The 20,300-nt window shown below is 44.6% G+C and overlaps 1 protein-coding gene across 6 annotated transcripts in view; it reads left to right on the top strand.

The window, feature by feature from the left end:
* The window catches only part of LOC311128505 (nucleus accumbens-associated protein 2-like), a 45,499-nt gene extending 26,837 nt beyond the window's left edge, over nucleotides 1-18,662 (top strand). For 5 of the 6 annotated variants that reach the window (XM_084160694.1, XM_084160695.1, XM_084160693.1 and 2 more), the window contains 5 exons: nucleotides 10,404-11,340; nucleotides 15,798-15,974; nucleotides 16,423-16,528; nucleotides 16,992-17,089; nucleotides 17,489-18,662. In XM_084160694.1, coding sequence (XP_084016820.1) covers nucleotides 10,482-11,340; nucleotides 15,798-15,974; nucleotides 16,423-16,528; nucleotides 16,992-17,089; nucleotides 17,489-18,009 — 1,761 coding nt within the window. In that variant the 5' untranslated portion in view covers nucleotides 10,404-10,481 and the 3' untranslated portion in view covers nucleotides 18,010-18,662. Of the gene's footprint in view, nucleotides 1-8,995; nucleotides 9,106-10,403; nucleotides 11,341-15,797; nucleotides 15,975-16,422; nucleotides 16,529-16,991; nucleotides 17,090-17,488 lie in introns of all 6 variants that reach the window. The other variant, XM_084160696.1, reaches the window with a different exon arrangement.
* Nucleotides 18,663-20,300: the final 1,638 nt, after the last annotated feature.

Here is a 20,300-nt window from a genome sequence, read left to right as displayed (position 1 = left end):
TTTTTGTGCGTATGGAACATTTCTGGGATATTTTATTTCAGCTCATGAAATATGAGACCAACACTTTACATGTTGAGTTTATATTTTTGTTCAGTTTAGATGGGTGTACCTAATAAACTGACCTCTGAGTGTATATGTATATAATGGTGTGTATAGACAGTATGGACAGTATGTGACTAGAAATGGTGTGTATAGCAGTAGTTATATAGGATGAGCCATTACTAGAATACAGTATATACATATAAAGTGGGTAAAACGGTATGTAAACATTATTAAAGTGACCAATGTTCAATGACTATGTACATAGGGCAGCAGCCTCTAAGGTGCAGGGTAGAGTACCAGTGGTAGCCAGCTAGTAACAGTGACTAAGTTCAGGGCAGGGTACAGGAGGCCGGCTAATGGTGACTATTTAACAGTCTAACGGCCTGGAGATAGAAGCTGTTTTTCAATCTCTCGGTCCCAGCTTTGATGCACCTGTACTTTCTCCGCCTTCTAGATGGTAGTTTATTGGTCACATGCACAGGATACAGGGTGTAAACGGTAGCGTGAAATGCTGACTTGCATCTTTCTCTAACACACACACACACAAGTATTACGTGCACGCTTACATCACAGTAACTCCACACACAACACACACATGCACGTACACTAGGGTTGGGAGGTATCCAGATTTTCATACCGTCATACAATTTCTGTACCATACCGGGGTATACAGTATTACTGAAAGTGCACACAAGGGGCGCAATTATTATTATTATTATTTGTATTTATTTTTTATGCACTAAACTATTTAGGCAACAGTGATCTTGATCCGGAAGGGGATTGAATGTCTCTGCTGTAACCAAGAAGCTTGATCTTGACATTTAGCCACTTAGCTAGCAAGTTAGCAAACCAAATGCATAGCCGGAGCCCTGCTGGATATAATTTATTTGACACATCTAAACAGTGGCATAGCCCACACGATAATGCCATTTTTTCTCTCTCTCTCTTTCCCTCTCTCTTTCCCCCTCTCTCTCTCTCTCTCTCTTCTCTCTCTCTCTCTCTCTCTCTTCTCTCTCTCTCTCTCTCTCTCTCTCTCTCTCTCTCTCTCTCTCTCGCTAAAAGGGCTTTATTCAAAGGGCTTTATTGGCATGGGAACATGTTTACATTGCCAAAGCAAGTGGAATAGATAATAAACAAAAGTGAAATAAACTATCAGAAATGAACTGTAAACATTACACACAACAGTAAAAGTTTCAAAAGAATAGAGACATTTCAAATGTTATATTACTGGCTATGTACAGTGTAAAAATTTGCAAATAGTTGAAGTACGAAAGGGAAAATAAGTAAACAGATACATTGCCTTTGAAAATATTCAGATCCCTTGACTTTTTCCACATTTTGTTAGGTTACAGCCTTATTCTAAATTTGATTAAATAGTTTTTTCCCTCATCAATCGACACATAATACGCCATAATGTCAAAGCAAAAACAGGTTTTTACAAAGGTTTGCTAATTTATATTTATTTACATAAGTATTCAGACCATTTACTCAGTACTTTGTTGAAGCACCTTTGTAAGCGATTACAGCCTTGAGTCTTTTGGGCACACCTGTATTTGGGGAGTTTTTCCCATTCTTCTCTGCAGATCCTCTCAAGCTCTGTCAGGTTGGATGGGGAGCGTTGCTGCACAGCTATTTTCAGGTCTCTCCAAAGATTTTTGATCAGGTTCAAGTCCGGGCTCTGGCTGGGCCACTCAAGGACATTCAGAGACTTGTACCGAAGCCACTCCTGTGCTGTCTTGGCTGTGTACTTAGGGTCATTGTCCTGTTGGAAGGTGAACCTTCGCCCCAGTCTGAGGTCCTGGGCGCTCTGGAGCAGGTTTTCATCAAGGATCTCGCTGTATTTTGCTCCGTTCATCTTTGCCTCGATCCAGACTATTCTCCCAGTCCCTGCCACTGAAAAACATCCCCACAGTATGATGCTGCCACCACCATGCTTCACCGTAGGGATGGTGCCAGGTTTCCTCCAGACGTGGTGCTTGGCGTTCAGGCCAAAAAGTTAAATCTTGGTTTCATCAGACCAGAAAATCTTGTTTTTCATGGTCTTAAAGTCTTTAGGTGCCTTTTGGCAAACTCCAAGCGGGCTGTCATGTGCCTTTTACTGAGGAGTGGCTTCCGTCTGGTCACTCTACTGTAATGGCCTGATTGGTGGAGTGCTGCAGAGATGGTTGTCCTTCTGGAAGGTTCTCCCATCTCCGCAGAGGAACTCTAGAGCTCTGTCAGAGTGACCATCGGGTTCTTGGTCACCTCCCTGACCAAGGCCCTTCTCCCCCGATTGCTCAGTTTGGCCGGGCGGATAGCTCAAGGAAGAGTCTTGGTTGTTCCAAACTTCTTCCATTTAAGAATGATGCAGGCTACTGTGTTCTTGGGGACCTTAAATGCTGCAGACATTTGTTGGTACCCTTCCCTAGAGCTGTCCCTCGACACAATCCTGTCTAGGAGCTCTACGGACAATTCCTTTGACCTCATGGCTTGGTCTTTGCTCTGACATGCACTGTCAACTGTGGGGCGTTATATAGACAGGTGTGTGCCTTTCCAAATCATCTCCAATCAATTGAATTTACCACAGGTGGACTCTAATCAAGTTGTAGAACCATCTCAAGGATGATCAATAGAAACAGGATGCACATGAGCTCAATTTCGAGTCTCATAGCAAAGGGGCTGAATACTTATGTAAATAAGGTATTTCTGTTTTTTATATTTAATCAATCTGCTAAAATTTCAAAAAATCTGTTTTGGCTTTGTCATTATGGGGTATTGTGTATAGATTGCTGAGGATTATTTATTTTTTTATCCATTTTAGAAAAAGGCTGTAACTTTCCGAAGGCACTGTATGGTCCTCTGTAGCTCAATTGGTAGAGCATGGCGCTTGTAATGCCAGGGAAGTGGGTTCGATCCCCGGGACCACCCATATGTAAAAATGTATGCATGCATGACTGTAAGTCGCTTTGGATAAAAGTGTCTGCTAAATGGCATATTATTATATAAATATAGGTTTTATTTACAATGGTGTTTGTGCTTCACTGGTTGCCCTTGTGGCAACAGGTCACAAATCTTGCTGCTGTGGTGGCACACTGTGGTATTTCACCTAATACATATGGGAGTTTATCAGAATTGGATTTGTTTTCAAAATTAATCTGTGTAATATGAGTCTCTAATATGCTCATACATTTGGCAGGAATTTAGGAGGTGCAGCTCACATTTCCACCTCATTTTTGGGCAGTGTGCACATAGCCTGTCTTCTCTCGAGAGCCAGGTCTGCCTACGGCGGCCTCTCTCAATAGCAAGGTTATGCGTACATAGTCAAAGCGTTCCTTAAATATGGGTCAGTCAGGTATTCTGCCACTGGTTACTCTCTGCTTAGGGCCAAATAGCATTCCAGTTTGCTTAGTTTTTTGGTGATTTCTTTCCTATTTATTTATTTGTTTTTATTTAACTAGGCAAGTCAGTTAAGAACAAATTCTTATTTACAATGACGGCCAACCCCGGCCAAACCCGGCCAAACCCTCCCTTAACAACGCTGGGCCAATTGTGCGCTTCCTTATGGGACTCCCGATCACGGCCGGTTGTGATACAGCCCAGGATCAAACCCGGGTCTGTAGTGACGCCTTTAGCACTGTGATGCAGTGGCTTAGACCACTGCGCCACTCAAGGAACCCTAAGTGTCAAGTAAATATATTTTTGTTGGGTCTAATTGTGTTGCTGTCCTGGGGCTCTGTGGGGCCTGTTTGTGTTTGTGAACAGAGCTCCAGGACCAGATTGCTGAGCTCACTTTTCTGTAGGTTAATCTCTCTGTAGGTGATGGCTTTTTATGGAAGGTTTGGGAATCGCTTCGTTTTAGGTGGTTGTAGAATGTAACGGCTCTTTTCTTGATTTTGATCATTAGCGGGTATCGTCCTAATTCTGCTCTGCATGCATTATTTGGTGTTTTATGTTGTACATGGAGGATGTTTTTGCAGAATTCTGCATGCAAAGTCTCAATTTGGTGTTTGTCCCATTTTGTGAATTCTTGGTTGGTGAGTGGACCCCAGACCTCAGAACCGGCAATGGGTTCTATAACTGAGTCAAGTATTTTCCCTAAATGGGATGTTGAATTTTATGTTCCTTTTGATGGCGTAGAAGGCCCTTTTTACCTTGTCTCTCAGATCGTTCACAGCTTTGTGAAAATTACCAGTGGTGCTGATGTTTAGGCCGAGGTAGGTATCGTTTTTTATGTGCTCTAGGGCAACGGTATCTAGATGGAATTTGTATTTGTGGTCCTGGCAACTGGCCCTTTTTTGGAACATCATTATTTTTGTCTTAATGAGATTCACTGTCAGGGCCCAGGTCTAACATAATCTTTGCAGAAGATCTAGGTGCTGCTGTAGACCATTCTTGGTTGGGGACAGAAGCACCAGATCATCAGCAAACAGTAGACATTTGACTTCAGATTCTAGTACGGTGAGTCCGGGTGCTTCAGACTGTTCTAGTGCCCTCACCAATTCATTGATATATATGTTGAAGAGGGTGGGGCTCAAGCTGCATCCCTGTCTCACCCCACGTCCCTGAGGAAAGAAATCGGTGTGTTTTTTTGCCAATTTTTACAGGAACACTTGTTGTTTGTGTACATTGATTTGATAATGTCATATGTTTTTCCCCCAACACCACTTTCCATCAATTTATATAGCAGACCCTCATGCCAAATTGAGTCAAAAGCTTTTTTTAAATCAACAAAGCATGAGAATACTTTTTGGTTTGGTTTGTTTGTTTGTCAGGTACGGTGTGCAGGGTGAATACGTGGTCTGTCATACGGTAATTTGGTTTAAAGCCAATTTGACATTTGCTCAGGACGTTGTTTTCACTGAGGAAATGTCTCTCTCGCTCTCTCCACCCCCCCCCCTCCCTCCCTCTTTCTCATGCTGTATTTCTAAAAGCCCTGATGTCCTGCTGTCATTGTCCGTGGGGCTGACGCAGCTGCTGTGACTGTTTGTTTGTTTACCTCCTACGCCCACTTGGAGTCCATTAGTCTAACACTAGTCTGCCTGCCTGGAACTCAATGGCAGTCCCTCTTCTGAGTCTACCCCCTCATCTCTGCTACTGAGGGATAGAGACAGGTACCACTACAGGAGTACACTGTCAGAAACCTGCGTAGAGTGACTCAAGTGGAGGGTGGTTGAGATGTTAGTGTTTAGGTTGAGAGAATTGGAGGTAGTTAATAAGCATATACACCAGACTAGGTAGGAAATATGTGGATGATGTGTTGTATGATAAATATGTATTATGCACTGTACGTTTACACTGTACATTTACACTGTACGTTTACACTGTACTTTGTGTTGTATATGTACCCATTGTGATGACAATGAGAGCTTGGAGACAGCTAAGAAAACCTGGAATTTGGCTGTTTCCATCCAATGTTAGACAAAACTTTCCATCCAGAGTTTTAGTCTAAATGCACTGCTTCAGATTATTACAAAAATCTAGACAATATCATATCACCAACAAATAAATCACTATATCCATATTACATAAGCCAGTGATTCATAAGCCGATTCAAACGACAAACAACAATTAGGCCCCGTGTAGCTCAGTTGGTAGAGCATGGTGCTTGCAACGCCAGGGTTGTGGGTTCGATTCCCACGGGGGGCCAGTATGAAAAAACCCAAAATGTATACACTAACTGTAAGTCGCTCTGGAGTGTCTGCTAAATGACGTAAATGTATTTGACATTGACTTCGTTTATACAACTTCTCCCAGGGGAGAAGTCAAGCAAAGCCTGACATTGCATTATAAGCAGCTATAAGCACTCAGACACCTCTCCTCTGTTCCTCCTCTCTCGCTCTCTCTGTCTGTTTCTGTCTCTCCTCAATCTCTCTCTTCTCTCAATGCATCCAAGAGAGCCGTGGCAGACGCTCCGTCAGTCCGTCCCGATTGGTAGAACTGTTGCCAGGGAGTCGGCCGTCTCAACAACGTGGATGGAATCTGTTGTCTGTTACACTTTAGACATGAGAACAACTGCAGTATCTGAATATTTATAGAGAGGGGTTGTTCATATTGAGATTATATAGCCTCACCGTTATAGCAGTGGCTATAGCTTTTAGTTTATATTTGCCTCAGTTTAATATTGTATAGAATTTGAATGGACTTGTATCGATCCTCAAAGGGATATAGAATCATCACAGGTTAAAACAATAGCTCCCATTACAAACATTGAAAAGTGCTGTTGTGCTTTAAAACATGTTTTGTGTTATATTGTCACTTTGTGTGTATTCTCTAAACTTGTATAATTTCAGTGTTGTGTGTGGAGAGTGGGGAGTAGGGTTGACCTGTACCATCTGGTCTATAAGCCTGCATTGCATATTGAAATACTCCAGCCTGCTACTACAAATAATCAGCACCAGCACCCAGAGTGCTGCCCTGATTAACATTTCCCAAACACATAGTAGGAGCAGTGACAGCATTCAAATCTCATCTCCCATTCCATAAACTACACCTACACACTCATAACTCTCAGTGACACATAAAGACATGATTATAAAAACACACCTAGTAAAAAAAAAAGAGGGAGCTGTCAATGAGGCTTTGACGTACACCAGCGCGCGGGCGTGGACACACACTTGCTCACACAGACAGACACACACACACTCTGACACACAACACACACTCTGACACACAAGCACTCTATTTGTTTCTCTCTCTCCCCTCTCTCTCTCTCTCTCTCTATTTCTCTCGCTCCCTTTCTCTCTCTCTCTCCCTCTCCCTCTCTCTCTCTCTCTCTCTCTCTCTCTCTCTCTCTCTCTCTCTCTCTCTCTCTCTCTCTCCCTCTATTTCTCTCTATCCCTCTCCCTCTCCCCCCCCTCTCTCTCTCTCTCTCTCTCTCTCTCTCTCTCTCTCTCTCTCTCTCTCTCTCTCTCTCTCTCTCTCTCTCTCTCTCTCTCTCTCTCTCTCTCTATTTCTCTCTATCCCTCTCCCTCTCTCTCTCTCCCTCTCTCTCCTTCACAAACACAGACACAAACAGACACACACAGAGCACACGTAGACAGCTAGACATGAATCTCTCGTGGACAGACCACATAAACATAAATGGTACATCTGACCAAATTACGTGAGATTTGAGTTCTGGGTTAACCAAGATTAACCAGACATAGACAGCCGGTTGATGGAGTTCATTTCTTTATATTTGTTATCAGAGATGTACAAAGTCTAAATTTAGTGGGCTGTTTCAGCGCTGGTGTGCTGTGCGCAGTGCTGTGTCCTCCCGTCTGCCTGACTCAACATATTTCTGGATCCCCCTCCCCCTCTCTGCCCAGGCTGGCACGTACATGCATGTCTGTAGACTCTATACCCAGCATGCTTCACTTTTCTCTGTGCTGTGGCGCGTGCGGACTCACTGCATTGCAGCCCTGTGTGCATTAATTGGCAGAAAGACAGCGGCTCAGAGGGAAAGTGCCGTGATATGAAGAGAGGAAGAGAGGAAGGGGGAAGAGAAAAGGGGTGATGTCTTTCCCTGTGGTGATGTGAAGTTTGCCCAGTTTGGATATCTCTATTTGCATTATATCTGTCAGGCTGGGTTGTTGTCTGGAGGGTTGGAGGGAGGGAGGGAGGGAGAGGGAGAGAGAGAGAGAGAGAGAGAGAGAGAGAGAGAGAGAGAGAGAGAGAGAGAGAGAGAGAGAGAGAGAGAGAGAGAGAGAGAGAGAGAGAGAGAGAGAGAGAGAGAGAGAGAGAGAGAGAGAGAGAGAGAGAGAGAGAGAGAGAGAGAGAGAGAGAGAGAGAGAGAGAGAGAGAGAGAGAGAGAGAGAGAGAGAGAAAAAATTGAAATTGAATTGAATTGAGAGAGAGAGAGAGAGAGAGAAGAAACGCCACATGACAAGAATAACTATATACTTTTATCTAATTTCAGATGATCTGTAATTTCTTGTATTTGTGCCATCATTTTACACTGACATAGATGAGATTCTTATAACACCTACAGTGTTCATTCTAGCTGGTGTTGTTTACATTGCTAAGCAGTGAGTAAATTACCAGTGAATCTACAAGTTTTCATAATATGACATGTTAGGAGGGAAAAAAGGATTGGCACACACACACACACTTCATGTTGCCCACACACTCCCTCTTTCCCTCGCTCTATCCCTCTCACTCACTCTTTCCCTCTCATCTCTCCCTCTCTCTCAATGTCTCTCTCTCTTGCATGTGTCAATCTGTGTCGTGGTTGTTTTATGTTCACAGCTTCCCTCACAGTCCTTAGCAGAGACACTCTCTGTACAGTAAGCTGCTGTCTAACCTTTCTCTGGGCTTTCCTCTGTCAAACTCAATGACGTCTGGGGTCCTTTTTCCCGCTCTAATCCATCCACAAACAGCAGTCCGGGAGCCCTGTTCAGTGCCTGTCCAAAAATGCAACCAGACAACAGAGGGAGCTGTCTACCTGAACAAACTAATATAGTGAACTCAGTGACATCTCACTGGGAGAACTCACTCACTCGTGTTTAAAATCCCATAAGAGACAGTCACAGCGTTTTAACAGACACTCCCGGCGTGATACTTGCACAAACACTAGCAAGTTCAATATTCTCCGTCATTCAGAATCAGTAGTGGTAATGGTATGAGCTGTTTAAGTATGAGTCACATTCTCAATAGGTTCTTGTATCAAACTGGAGATTTCAGGGCGAATGACAGGGCTACTTTCAACTGCACATTTCAGACAGTATAATTAACAAATTTTGTCTCCTTTCTTTTTTCTCATTCAACTCTATTTATTAACTCGCTATTTTTATGAAGTTTTCTCTTTGTTGGCCATTGCTTAGGTTCAGATAGGAGCTGAAGTTGCTCCAACGCAATTGCCTTTCTTTGCAACGTTCCCTCTGTCTCAACCCACCCCCTCCCTCCCTCACCCAGTCTCCGTCTCTGTTTGTCTGTAACTCTAGCCTGTGTTTTGTTTCTCGCTCCATCCCTCCCTCTCCCTGCGACATACGTATAGATGCTGCATTGATTGCACACAGAGAGCCTCCCACTCCTTTCATCATTGATGCGCTCTCTCCAGCTGCAGCAGCACTTGTTGAATTCAGCCCTGGGAGAGAGAGAGAGAGGGTGAGTAAAAGGAGAGTGAGATAGAAAAGAGCGAGGGAGAAAAGCTTTGGCAGGGAGAGAAAACCAAGGGACGGAGAAAAGCTTTGAGAGAGAGAATGAAAACAGAGGGAGGGAGAAAAGCTCAGAGCTCTAAGTGAGACAGAGAGCAAGATAGAGTCAGAGAGCGAGGCTTTGAGAACAAGAGACAGCAACAGAGAGCTTTTTACTCTCTCCTCCTGCTCTCTTCTTTTCTGGTGCTGGCGCGTGAAAGCTTCATGGTGTGTCCACTCTCCTTTCCTGAGGATTGGGTTGTACAGGTCAGAGCTGTCTGGGATGGATGGGATGTGCGTGTGTGTGTGTGTCCATCCGTGTGTGCGAGAGAGCGGAGAAGAGAAGAGAGGGGTGTGTGTGTGTCTGTGGAGGCGGGCGAGAGGGGTGACACTTTTCCGTTTGTATTCCTGGAAACCCTTCTGCAGCATTGCTCAATAATGAAACTGGCGAGTGTTTGGGGAAGCAAAACACAAAGATAAGGTTAATGGAATGAAGGAGCATATACAAATACGTCTGGGGAGCTTGTCTTGCTGTAACTGGTTGTTATTTTAAAGGGAGCTATCAAAGTTATATTTCTTTGTGTCTCCGAAGTTAGTTGTTTCCAGGGATTATGCATGTGTTTCCTTGCTGGCTACAGCTTAGTTTCTACATTCAACGTGAAGGGATCATACTTACGAGTTGGAATAATATGTGTCAATTATATCATTACACTGGTTATATTGACTGTTTCTTTTATCACTGAAGGCTACTACTTTGAATTCTTACTTTGCATATTACCTGAACATTATTTATTCATTCATGTTTTTATACCATATTTCTGCAGTTTCCATGTTTTCAGCAAAGTCTGCCAAAATGATGACATAATTTAATTATTTCATACTTTGCAGATAATGTGATTTTTTATTATTATAAGAATTTCAGCTTTTTATAGTTACCAAAATTGGCATTTTACAATGCCCTCATTCAAATGAATCGATGTTCATGTGTTTAAATAGCTTCCTCTGCCTTTTTCTCTTTCTGTCTATTTCCCACCCTCTTTTCTCTCTCTCTTTGTTCACACACTCTTCTCTCACCTGTCTCTTTCTGTTCTCTCTCTCACTTCCCTCTTTCTCTCTCTCACCCCAGGCCACTCTAGCCTCTCTTTCACACATTGCTTTCACTTGTCTGTCTCGCCTCTCGTTTGGCTCTCTGTCTCTCACACACTGAACTGTATCCTCCTCTCTTCTCAACTTTTCCAATTTGTCTAATCCATCCCTTTCCTTCTACAGATGTCCGTCTCACTGGTCTTGTCTGTGGTGACTCTTTAAAGACCCTATTCCTCCTCCTCCTCCTCTTCCTCCACCACCATGTCCCAGCTGCTCCACGTGGAGATCCCCAACTTCGGCAGCACCGTGCTGGGCTCCCTCAACGAGCAGCGCCTGCTGGGCCAGTATTGTGATGTCTCCATCCTGGTTAAAGGCCAAGCCTTTAAGGCCCACCGGGCTGTACTAGCCGCCAGTAGCCTCTACTTCCGAGACCTGTTCAGCGGCTCATCCAAGAGCCAGTTCGAGCTGCCCTCATCGGTGACTCCCGCCTGCTTCCAGCTTATATTATCCTTCTGCTACACGGGCAAGCTGACTATGGCAGCCAGCGAGCAGCTGGTGGTGATGTACACCGCCGGGTATCTTCAGATCCAGCATATTGTGGAGCGGGGCATGGACCTGATGTTCAAGGCCAACTCGCCCCACTGCGACTCCCAAACGGCCGCCATGGAGGAGCAGCAACCGGGCTCAGAGCCCCAGAGCCCCAGCAACAACACCCTGGCTGGGGCAGGGACCGCCATCCTGGGGCCGCAGGGCTGGTCCCCCTCCCTGGTGCTTCCCACACGGAGGATCAAACTGGAGGGGTGCGATCCTACCCCACTGGGGTTGCCCAGCCTGAGTCATCATAAGAGAGGGTCCTCTTCATCTGAGCTGGGGGGGCGGCTCTCCAGGGGGAGCTCATTGTTCTACACAGGGGCGGGGGGGACCACCATCTTCCCGGGGATGCAGCCCTACCCAGTGGCCGGGGGAGAGAGGTCCAGTCCTGGGGCCTCCAGCCTGCCCACCACAGACAGCCCCACCTCCTACCAGAACGAGGATGAGGAGTTTGAGGAAGAGCCGTACGATGGGATCACGGAAGAGGCCTACAGTCAGATCTATGGGCGCTCAGCCAACCCATACGGAAGTAAGTATCAACTGTTGCTTGATAATGCAGTTGTCTGTTACTGTATATCCTGTACCTGGTATTTACCTTAGAACTACATGCTAACAATTGTAGTTTTCTAGGAAATACTTTCCAGGACTGCATCACATAAAGTGCTGCCCAATTCTCTGATGACCTCTTAGCATGAGAATATCCTTTGATGTCAAAGTAAAGGCTCACTTTCAATATCTCACTTCATGAGACAAATTAAGCAATATTCCTTTCATTTTAAAATGTAAAAATGGAAGAATATGCTGCATATTATACAGACAAAAACAGCCATGTAGAAAAATGCTTTTAGGGTGCAATATTTAAGAAGCGCATTACTGATGTTGCATGTGAGCTGAATGGATCAGGTTAGTACTCTAGTATCAGGTAACACATTTGATAGCCACGCATGCCAGTCTTGTAGGCTGTCCTATACATTGTTCTCATCATGAATGGATGTGTCATAAATAATGTCACATGTGGCTTCATAAAATGGGTTTCATATAATGCATCTCATAACATGTCATAAATAATATACATAATTTAGGTCTACTGCACGTTAGCATTGCATCATGTCATGCTTATAGTACATGGGACTTTATATAGGCATATGGAAAAGCTGTATGAAGTTATACATTTTACTGTACATCGTGACCAACAACAGCTCCTTTATTACAGCTGCTCTGTAGTGCCTTCATCACGACTCTAATGCACACACACACTTCACTGTGCCTACTGCAGTGCTTTATATTTTTTGCTGCTCAAGGCATTGCTATTGGACAGGTTTGTCAAAGTCTAGAGTTACAGCATTCTATCTGCAATCAGTCAGAACACTCCAGGGTGACATTGTGGGATATTTGAGAATGGAAGGTATGTGTGTGTGTGTGTGTGTTTTTTTACTATCCTTGTGGGGACCAGAAGTCCTCACAAGGATAGTAAAACAAGTAAAACTCAGACAAGTGGGGATATTTCGCTGGTCCCCACAGGGAAAATTTATATTTTAGGTTTATGGTTTGAGTTACAATTAGGGTTAGGGTTAGAATTAGGGTTAGGTTTGGGGTGAAGGTTAGGGTTAAGGTTAAGTTAAAGGTTATGGTTAGGTTTAGGGGTTAGGGAAAATGTAATTTTGAATGGGAATCAATTGTTTGGTCCCTACAAGGCTCGATAAAAAACAAACGTGTGTGTGTGTGTGTATGTGTGTGTGTGTGTGTGTGTGTGTGGGAGAGAGCGCATCTGGTGTGTGTGGACGTGTCTGGTGTGAGCGTGTGTATGTACAGTATCTCAGAGGTTAATGGGAAGGTTTTGGGAGGGAAATGAATCCACAGTTTGAAACCAGTAACTCTCTCCCCTGTGTCTCTCAAGATGATGATACAGCACATTGTTTATCTGGAACTTAGGTGTGATAGGCCTTGAATCATTTATTAAACACCCTCACGACTAAAAAGTAGTGTGTGTGTGTGTGCCTCTCTCTCTCTCTTTGTCTTTCTGTCTCTCTGTATTTCACGCAGGGCGAACGCCTCTCTCTCTCTATAGAAAGGGTTTATAGTTCTATCCATAAATTGAATAAAATCAAATACAATTTTATATGCCACATGCGCCGAATACAACAGGTGTAGACCTTACAGTGAAATGCCTACTTACAAGCCCTTAACCAATAATGCAGTTTTAAGAAAATAAAAAAAAGTGTTAAGTAAAAAATTGATAAGTAAAAAATAAAAATAGCAAATAATAAAGAGCAGCAGTAAAATAAAATAACAGTAGGGAGGCTATATACAGGGGGTACCGGTACAGAGTCAATGTGCGGGGGCACCTGTTAGTTGAGGTAATTGAGGTAATATGTACATGTGGGTAGAGTTAAAGTGACTATGCATAGATAATAAACAAAGTAGCAGCAGCGTAAATGAGGGGGTGGGGTGGGGTGGGGTGGGGTGGGGAGGCAATGCAAATAGTCCGGGTAGCCATTTAATTAGCTGTTCAGGAATCTTATGGCTTGGGGGTAGAAGCTGTTAAGAAGCCTTTTGGACCTAGACTTGGCGCTCCGGTACCGCTTGCCGTGCAGTAGCAGAGACAACAGTCTATGACTAGGGTGGCTGGAGTCTTTGACAATTTTTAGGACCTTCCTCTGACACCGCCTGGTATAGAGGTCCTGGATGGCAGGAAGCTTGGCCCCAGTGATGTACTGGGCCGTACACACTACCCTCTGTAGTGCCTTGTGGTCGGAGGCCGAGCAGTTGCCATACCAGGCAGTGATGCAACCAGTCAGGATGCTCTCGATGGTGCAGCTGTAGAGCTTTTTGAGGATCTGAGGACCCATGCCAAATCTTTTCAGTCTCCTGAGGGGGAATAGGCTTTGTTGTGCCCTCTTCACGACTGTCTTGGTGTGTTTGGACCATGATAGTTTGTTGGTGATGTGGACACCAAGGAACTTGAAGCTCTCAACTTGTTCCACTACAGCCCTGTCGATGAGAATGGGGGCGTGCTCAGTCCTCTTTTTTTTTCTGTAGTCCACAATCGTCTCCTTTGTCTTGATTACGTTGAGGGAGAGGTTGTTATCCTGGCACCACACGGCCAGGTCTCTGACCTCCTCCCTATAGGCTGTCTCATCGTTGTCTGTGATCAGGCCTACCACTGTTGTGATGTCGGCAAACTTAATGATGGTGTTGGAGTCGTGCCTGGCCATGCAGTCATGGGTGAACAGGGAGTACAGGAGGGGACTGAGCACGCACCCCTGAGGGGCCCCTGTGTTGAGGATCAGCGTGGCAGATGTGTTGTTACCTATCCTTACCACCTGGGGGCGGCCCGTCAGGATGTCCAGGATCCAGTTGCAGGGGGAGGTGTTTAGTCCCAGGGTCCTTAGCTTAGTGATGAGCTTTGTGGGCACTATGGTGTTGAACGATGAACTGTAGTCAATGAATAGCATTCTCACTTGGGTGTTCCTCTTGTCCAGGTGGGAAAGGGCAGTGTGGAGTGCAATAGAGATTGCATAATCTGTGGATCTGTTGGGGCGGTATGCAAATTGGAGTGGGTCCAGGGTTTCTGGGGTAATGGTGTTGATGTGAGCCATGACCAGCCTTTCAAAGCACTTCATGGCTACAGACGTGAGTGCTACGGGTCGGTAGTCATTTAGGCAGGTTATCTTAGTGTTTTTGGCCACAGGGACTATGGTGGTCTGCTTGAAACATGTTGGTATTACAGACTCAGTCAGGGACATGTTGAAAATGTCAGTGAAGACACTTGCCAGTTGGTCAGCGCATGCTCAGAGTACACGTCCTGGTAATCCGTCTGGCCCTGTGGCCTTGTGAATCTTGACCTGCTTAAAAGTCTTACTCACATCGGCTACGGAGAGCGTGATCACATAGTCATCCGGAACAGCTGATGCTCTCATGCATGCTTCAGTGTTGCTTGCCTCGAAGCGAGCATAGAAGTTATTTAGCTCATCTGGTAGGCTTGTGTCACTGGGCAGTTCGCGGCTGTGCTTCCATTTGTAGTCTGTAATAGTTTTCAAGCCCTTCCACATCCGACGAGTGTCGGAGCCGGTGTAGTACGATTCAATCTTAGTCCTGTATTGACTCTTTGCCTGTTTGATGGTTCGTCGGAGGGCATAGCGGGATTTCATATAAGCGTCCGGGTTAGAGTCCCGCTCCTTTAAAGCGGCAGCTCTACCCTTTAGCTCAGTGCGGCTGTTGCTTGTAATCCATGGCTTCTGGTTGGGGTATGTACGTACGGTCACTGTGGGGACGACGTCATCGATGCACTTATTGATGAAGCCAGTGACTGATGTGGTGTACTCCTCAATGCTATCGGAAGAATCCCGGAACATATTCCAGTCTGTGCTAGCAAAACAGTCCTGTAGCTTAGCATCTGCGTCATCTGACCACTTCCTTATTAACCGAGTCACTGGTGCTTCCTGCTTTAGTTTTTGCTTATAAGCAGGAATCAGGAGGATAGAGTTATGGTCAGATTTGCCAAATGGAGGGCGAGGGAGATCTTTGTACGCATCTCTGTGTGTGGAGTAAAGATGGTCTAGAGTTGTTTTTCCTCTGGTTGCACATTTAACATAGAAACGGATTTAAGTTTCCCTGCATTAAAGTCCCCAGCCACTAGGAGCGCTGCCTCTGGATGAGCGTTTTCCTGTTTACTTATGGCCTTATACAGCTCATTGAGTGCTAAATAGACAGCTACAAAAAATATAGATGAAAACTCTCTTGGTAAATATTGTGGTCTACAGCTTATCATGAGATACTCTACCTCAGGCGAGCAAAACCTCGAGACTTCCTTAGTATTAGATTTTATGCACCAGCTGTTGTTTACAAATATACACAGACGGCCACCCCTTGTCTTACCGGAGTCAGCTGTTCTATCCTGCCGATGTAGCGTATATCCCGCAAGCTGTATGTTATCCATGTCGTCGTGAATTCCTCCACTACAGAGTTAACCTTCCCCCTCTCCAGTCCAGGACAAGCCAGAGATGGCAGCCATGCCCCTGTCCCTGGAGAACCGCTCCTGTGTGCTGATCCGTAGGGACCTGGTGGCCCTACCCGCCAGCCTCATCAGCCAGATCGGATACCGCTGCCACCCCAAGCTCTACACCGAAGGAGACCCGGGGGAGAAACTGGAGCTGGTGGGAGGTAGGCTGCAGGAGAGTAGAGAGAGAGGGAGATTGATGAATACTGGTTAAATGAGCAAGGTTGATGTAGCAAGGTTGAGAGCTCTGTTGGTCTTTGGTAAAAGGGTTGAGGTAAAAGCAAAAGGAAAGGGAAAGGTAGAGATTAGATCAAATGCTGTATGAAATATTCAAGTTCAAGTTGATTTGCCATTTGTTATAAATACTTTGGAAATCTTATTTATAAGAGGTGTCACGTAAAATAAGTGATAAGTGATGGGAATAAAGGGATGCAAAATAAGTGATGGGGTGAAATAGCACTGTCAGGGTGATAGAGTACTTTTACAGCATAAATGTTTCATGAAAGAAATGAGAGGCTGGCAGAGTTGGGTTGTAAAGTAGCGATAGAAACACATGGAGTGGTGATGGGGAAACCTATTTCACTCAGGGAGCTCTCTATCATACCACTCAAGGTACATCTGTGTTCATGACACGGGGCCAGCTGATGAACTGTCACCTGTGTGCTGGCATCAAACACAAAGTCCTACTGCGTCGCCTGCTAGCCACGTTCTTCGACAGGTAAGTCAAAGCTAATCTAAAGGTATTGATTAATAATTACATTATTTACATGTTTTAGGTGTGGCTCAGATTCAGAAGCTGTTAACCTTATCAGTATAGCTCAGTTGGTGTAGCTCAGTTGGTAGAGCATGGCGCTTGCAACGCCAGGGTTGTGGGTAAGTCGCTCTGGATAAGAGCGTCTGCTAAATGACTAAAATGTAAATGTATAGTTTTTATAATGATCTGTTTCATATGGGGTCATATTCAGACTCAAAATCCATGCACATATGCAACTTACATTTACATTCCCTGCTTTCAAAGCCCTTATTTGCACAAAGTGTATTATATGTGCATGAATCTATCTTCTCAAGTCAGCATAAACCTATGGTTTGCAGTGCAGCACAGTCAGTCATGTTTTGAGACATGTATTCCTATGGGTTTGGTGTTACCGCTGCCCTCTGGTGTTGGCTCTGTGTGCCTGCAGGAACACCCTGGCTAACAGCTGTGGAACTGGCATCCGTTCCTCTACCAGTGACCCCAGTAGGAAACCTCTGGACAGCCGTGTGCTCAATGCTGTCAAACGTGAGTCTGACGCTGGTCAAACGTTGATCTTACATTGTGAAATATCTGTTTGTGTAGAATGGAGGATAATGGTTCACGGGGATGGCAGCCTCTGTTGAATGATTATTGTTTCAGAGTCAAACTATTGTAGATGGTTTATGAGACACATGATATTCCAGACTAGTCTATAGCCATTAGTCATTTAAGTTATGAAAGCACAATCATTTATGAATTCATGGAAGTTCAAGGACATTTTAACATCACTTGTGTCAGTGTAATATTTGTTTTATTATCATAAAACAACAATCAACTATTCATATAGACTGAGCCACAGGCAAAACGGCTACTGATTTCCAAAGCTGAATGTCTTCCAACTCCCCCTCTCTCTCCCTCTCCCTGGCTCTCCCTCTCTCTCTCTAGTCTACTGTCAGAACTTTGCGCCCAACTTCAAGGAGAGTGAGATGAACGTGATTGCCGCCGACATGTGCACCAACGCGCGGCGCGTCCGCAAACGCTGGCTGCCCAAGATCAAGTCCATGCTACCCGACGGCATGGAGGTCTACCGGGCCGGTGTGGGGGTGGCCGCTGGCGTGGGCCTGGGCCTGGCACTGGGAGCCGCCGGACCCGGGGTGGTGCTCCCCTTCGAAACCGACTTCAAATCCTTGACCCCCTCTAGCCTTTCCCTGGACCAGAGGCTGTACCCGGAACGCAAGGACCCGCTCAGGACTCACTCCCTGTTGGACGTGGGCAGCCCGGGGTCGGGGGTGGCTGGAGGGGAGGACGTGGAAGCGGAGATTGTTGGTCCCCAGGCAGGGGGGGATGAGCAGGAAGAGGAGGAGGAGGAGGCGGGGTTGGAGGGGGTGGAGGGAACGATGATGCCGGGAGGCGAGGCCGGGGAGCGGGGTGACATGGCCCCGGGACAGGAAGGGGAGGAGTTTTGAGAGGGCCTGAGAATGAACGGGCAGTGAACATCCCCTGACTACGATCTCTGATCCATCCACCGCCACACTTTCTTTCTATCGCTCGCTCTTTCTTTTCTCCTCCATCTCTTGTCCTCCTCCACGCTCTCCAAAGGGAACCTCTCAGCACGAGAAGCCACGCTTGCAGAACTTGCAGTACAGTGCAATGAACAAACACAAACACACACAGAAAAACACACACACAAACACACACACCGCAGTGTGTTCTTTAGCAGGGCAGGGAGTACAAGAAGTACAAGATTCTTTATGCTGAACAGACACAGGCATTGCTGGGGAACAAACAGAATGACTTAGCGAATATAAGAAATCTCTAATTTAACATGGAAAAACATTACTTTACATTTTCTCCAGACTATGTTTTGTGTTCTGGTTCATCTTCAAGACCCCATTGTAGAAAACTGAACAAAGTAACGCTGTTGTGTTATCATTCCTGCATAGTAGTAGAACTTGCTATACAACAGTTTACTGTACATCAATAGAGTGGATCAGATAAGATTGTAAAATGATAGCCCTCTTTCTAGGAATAGATAGATAGATAGATAGATAGATAGATAGATAGATAGATAGATAGATAGATAGATAGATAGATAGATAGATAGATAGATAGATAGATAGATAGATAGATAGATAGATAGATAGATAGATAGATAGATAGATAGATAGATAGATAGATAGATAGATAGATGTATTTGATCATTTTAAACACAATACAACCACACATGTTGATAATGAATTTAAAATCATTGAGTATGACACAAAAAAGTTTGAAAACATATCTCCATTGTTATCCTCTTAAATAAATGGTTAAAACATTAACGAACATAAACATAGTAGTCCTAGGCTACACAGTAGACCTAACCTACTAGGTATACTTGGGTTACAGATATAATAATAATGAATACATTATTATTGAACCTGTATAGCGCTTTTCAAAGGAAAGCAGAATGGGTTCTGAAAATAACCTCAGTAACCTTGAACCAGATCACACTGCACTGGCTGTGTGAGAGACTGAACGTACAGTGCTCTACAGGAGCAACATGGTTCAGTGTGTTTAATACAAATGACCATATTCCTTCTTTAAGTGCCACACAAATTCTTGGAAGAAATCATATGATCTCATCCCAACATACAGAGCAGCAAATCAGTTGAACAATTGTATGTGGGGAAAAACCAAGCATGTGATTTTGTGACAGAGAGGAGAAACGTTTAACCTCTCATCCTGTCGCTTTAAGGGTTGTGGTTTTCCACCCGATTGATCAATGATCTGGAAATATGAAGGGCTTTTCTCTTGTCTATGGATCATCCTTAGACAAGATGATGTCATCTTCGATTAGCCAGTCAATGCAATGCCTGTGTCTTTTGGCAGATAGACGAACGTATTGTTTATAGACACACTGTTCCCGCACACCTTGTGATTTTAACATCTAATACAGTACAGGTGCATCTGAGACACTGACCAACCAGCTTAACAGTACTTGCAACACTTAGCATACCTTTACAATAAAACACACAATATCACAGACTCTAAGGAATGGAAATGTCAGAGACACAAACATGCACGAACACAAAGCTTGCATGCAAAATGAATACAGAGAATCAACAACAACAACAAAAAACAGAGCCACTTATAAATCTGCATACAGAAAACGAACATAAGTTGCCTGAAGATATATCACTAATACTCCAAGGAAGGAGAGACTTTTATACGTGTTTCTCTTCAGAGTCATGCGTTTGGCCTGTGTTTGGCCTACGTTTTGTGTAATCTGGGTTTGGCCTTGGCCTGGGGTGGAGGCATGCTAGAGACATGCTGAGAAGAGCGTACTACATGGTAGCGAGGACTACAAAGTGGGGTGCAGGTGAAAAGCACCATTTTATTACGGCGTGATCGAAAGGATTGGCACTAAGACTACAGCACCCAGCCTACAGCTTCCTTTCATCTTCCAACAATTGTTGTTGTTGTAAATTATTGAATGAAACTAATATGAGAGATTTCTGCTGGCTTATTTGAAGAGGTTATAGGGAGAGATTCATGGTAAACGTATGGAGCTGCTGAGATATGACTGTTCTAAAGAAGTAACTGACATTTGCCCCCATATCTTGGAAGGTTTGAGGTTAGTGGACTTTGACGGTCGGTTAGGGAGATGAGAGACAAAATGTTGCACAGCGGCATTTACTAGTTTTGTTGCACTTTTTCTTTTTATATATTTTGTCTGTTCTAGCTGTTCATTTTTGCCACAAGTAGGGAGTCTAAA

The sequence above is a fragment of the Coregonus lavaretus genome (assembly GCF_964263955.1).
Source record: "Coregonus lavaretus genome assembly, chromosome: 4".
NCBI classification, from domain to species: domain Eukaryota; kingdom Metazoa; phylum Chordata; class Actinopteri; order Salmoniformes; family Salmonidae; genus Coregonus; species Coregonus lavaretus.
The sequence above is the reverse complement of the archived record's forward strand: the minus strand, read 5'-3'. Positions and strand labels throughout refer to the sequence as shown.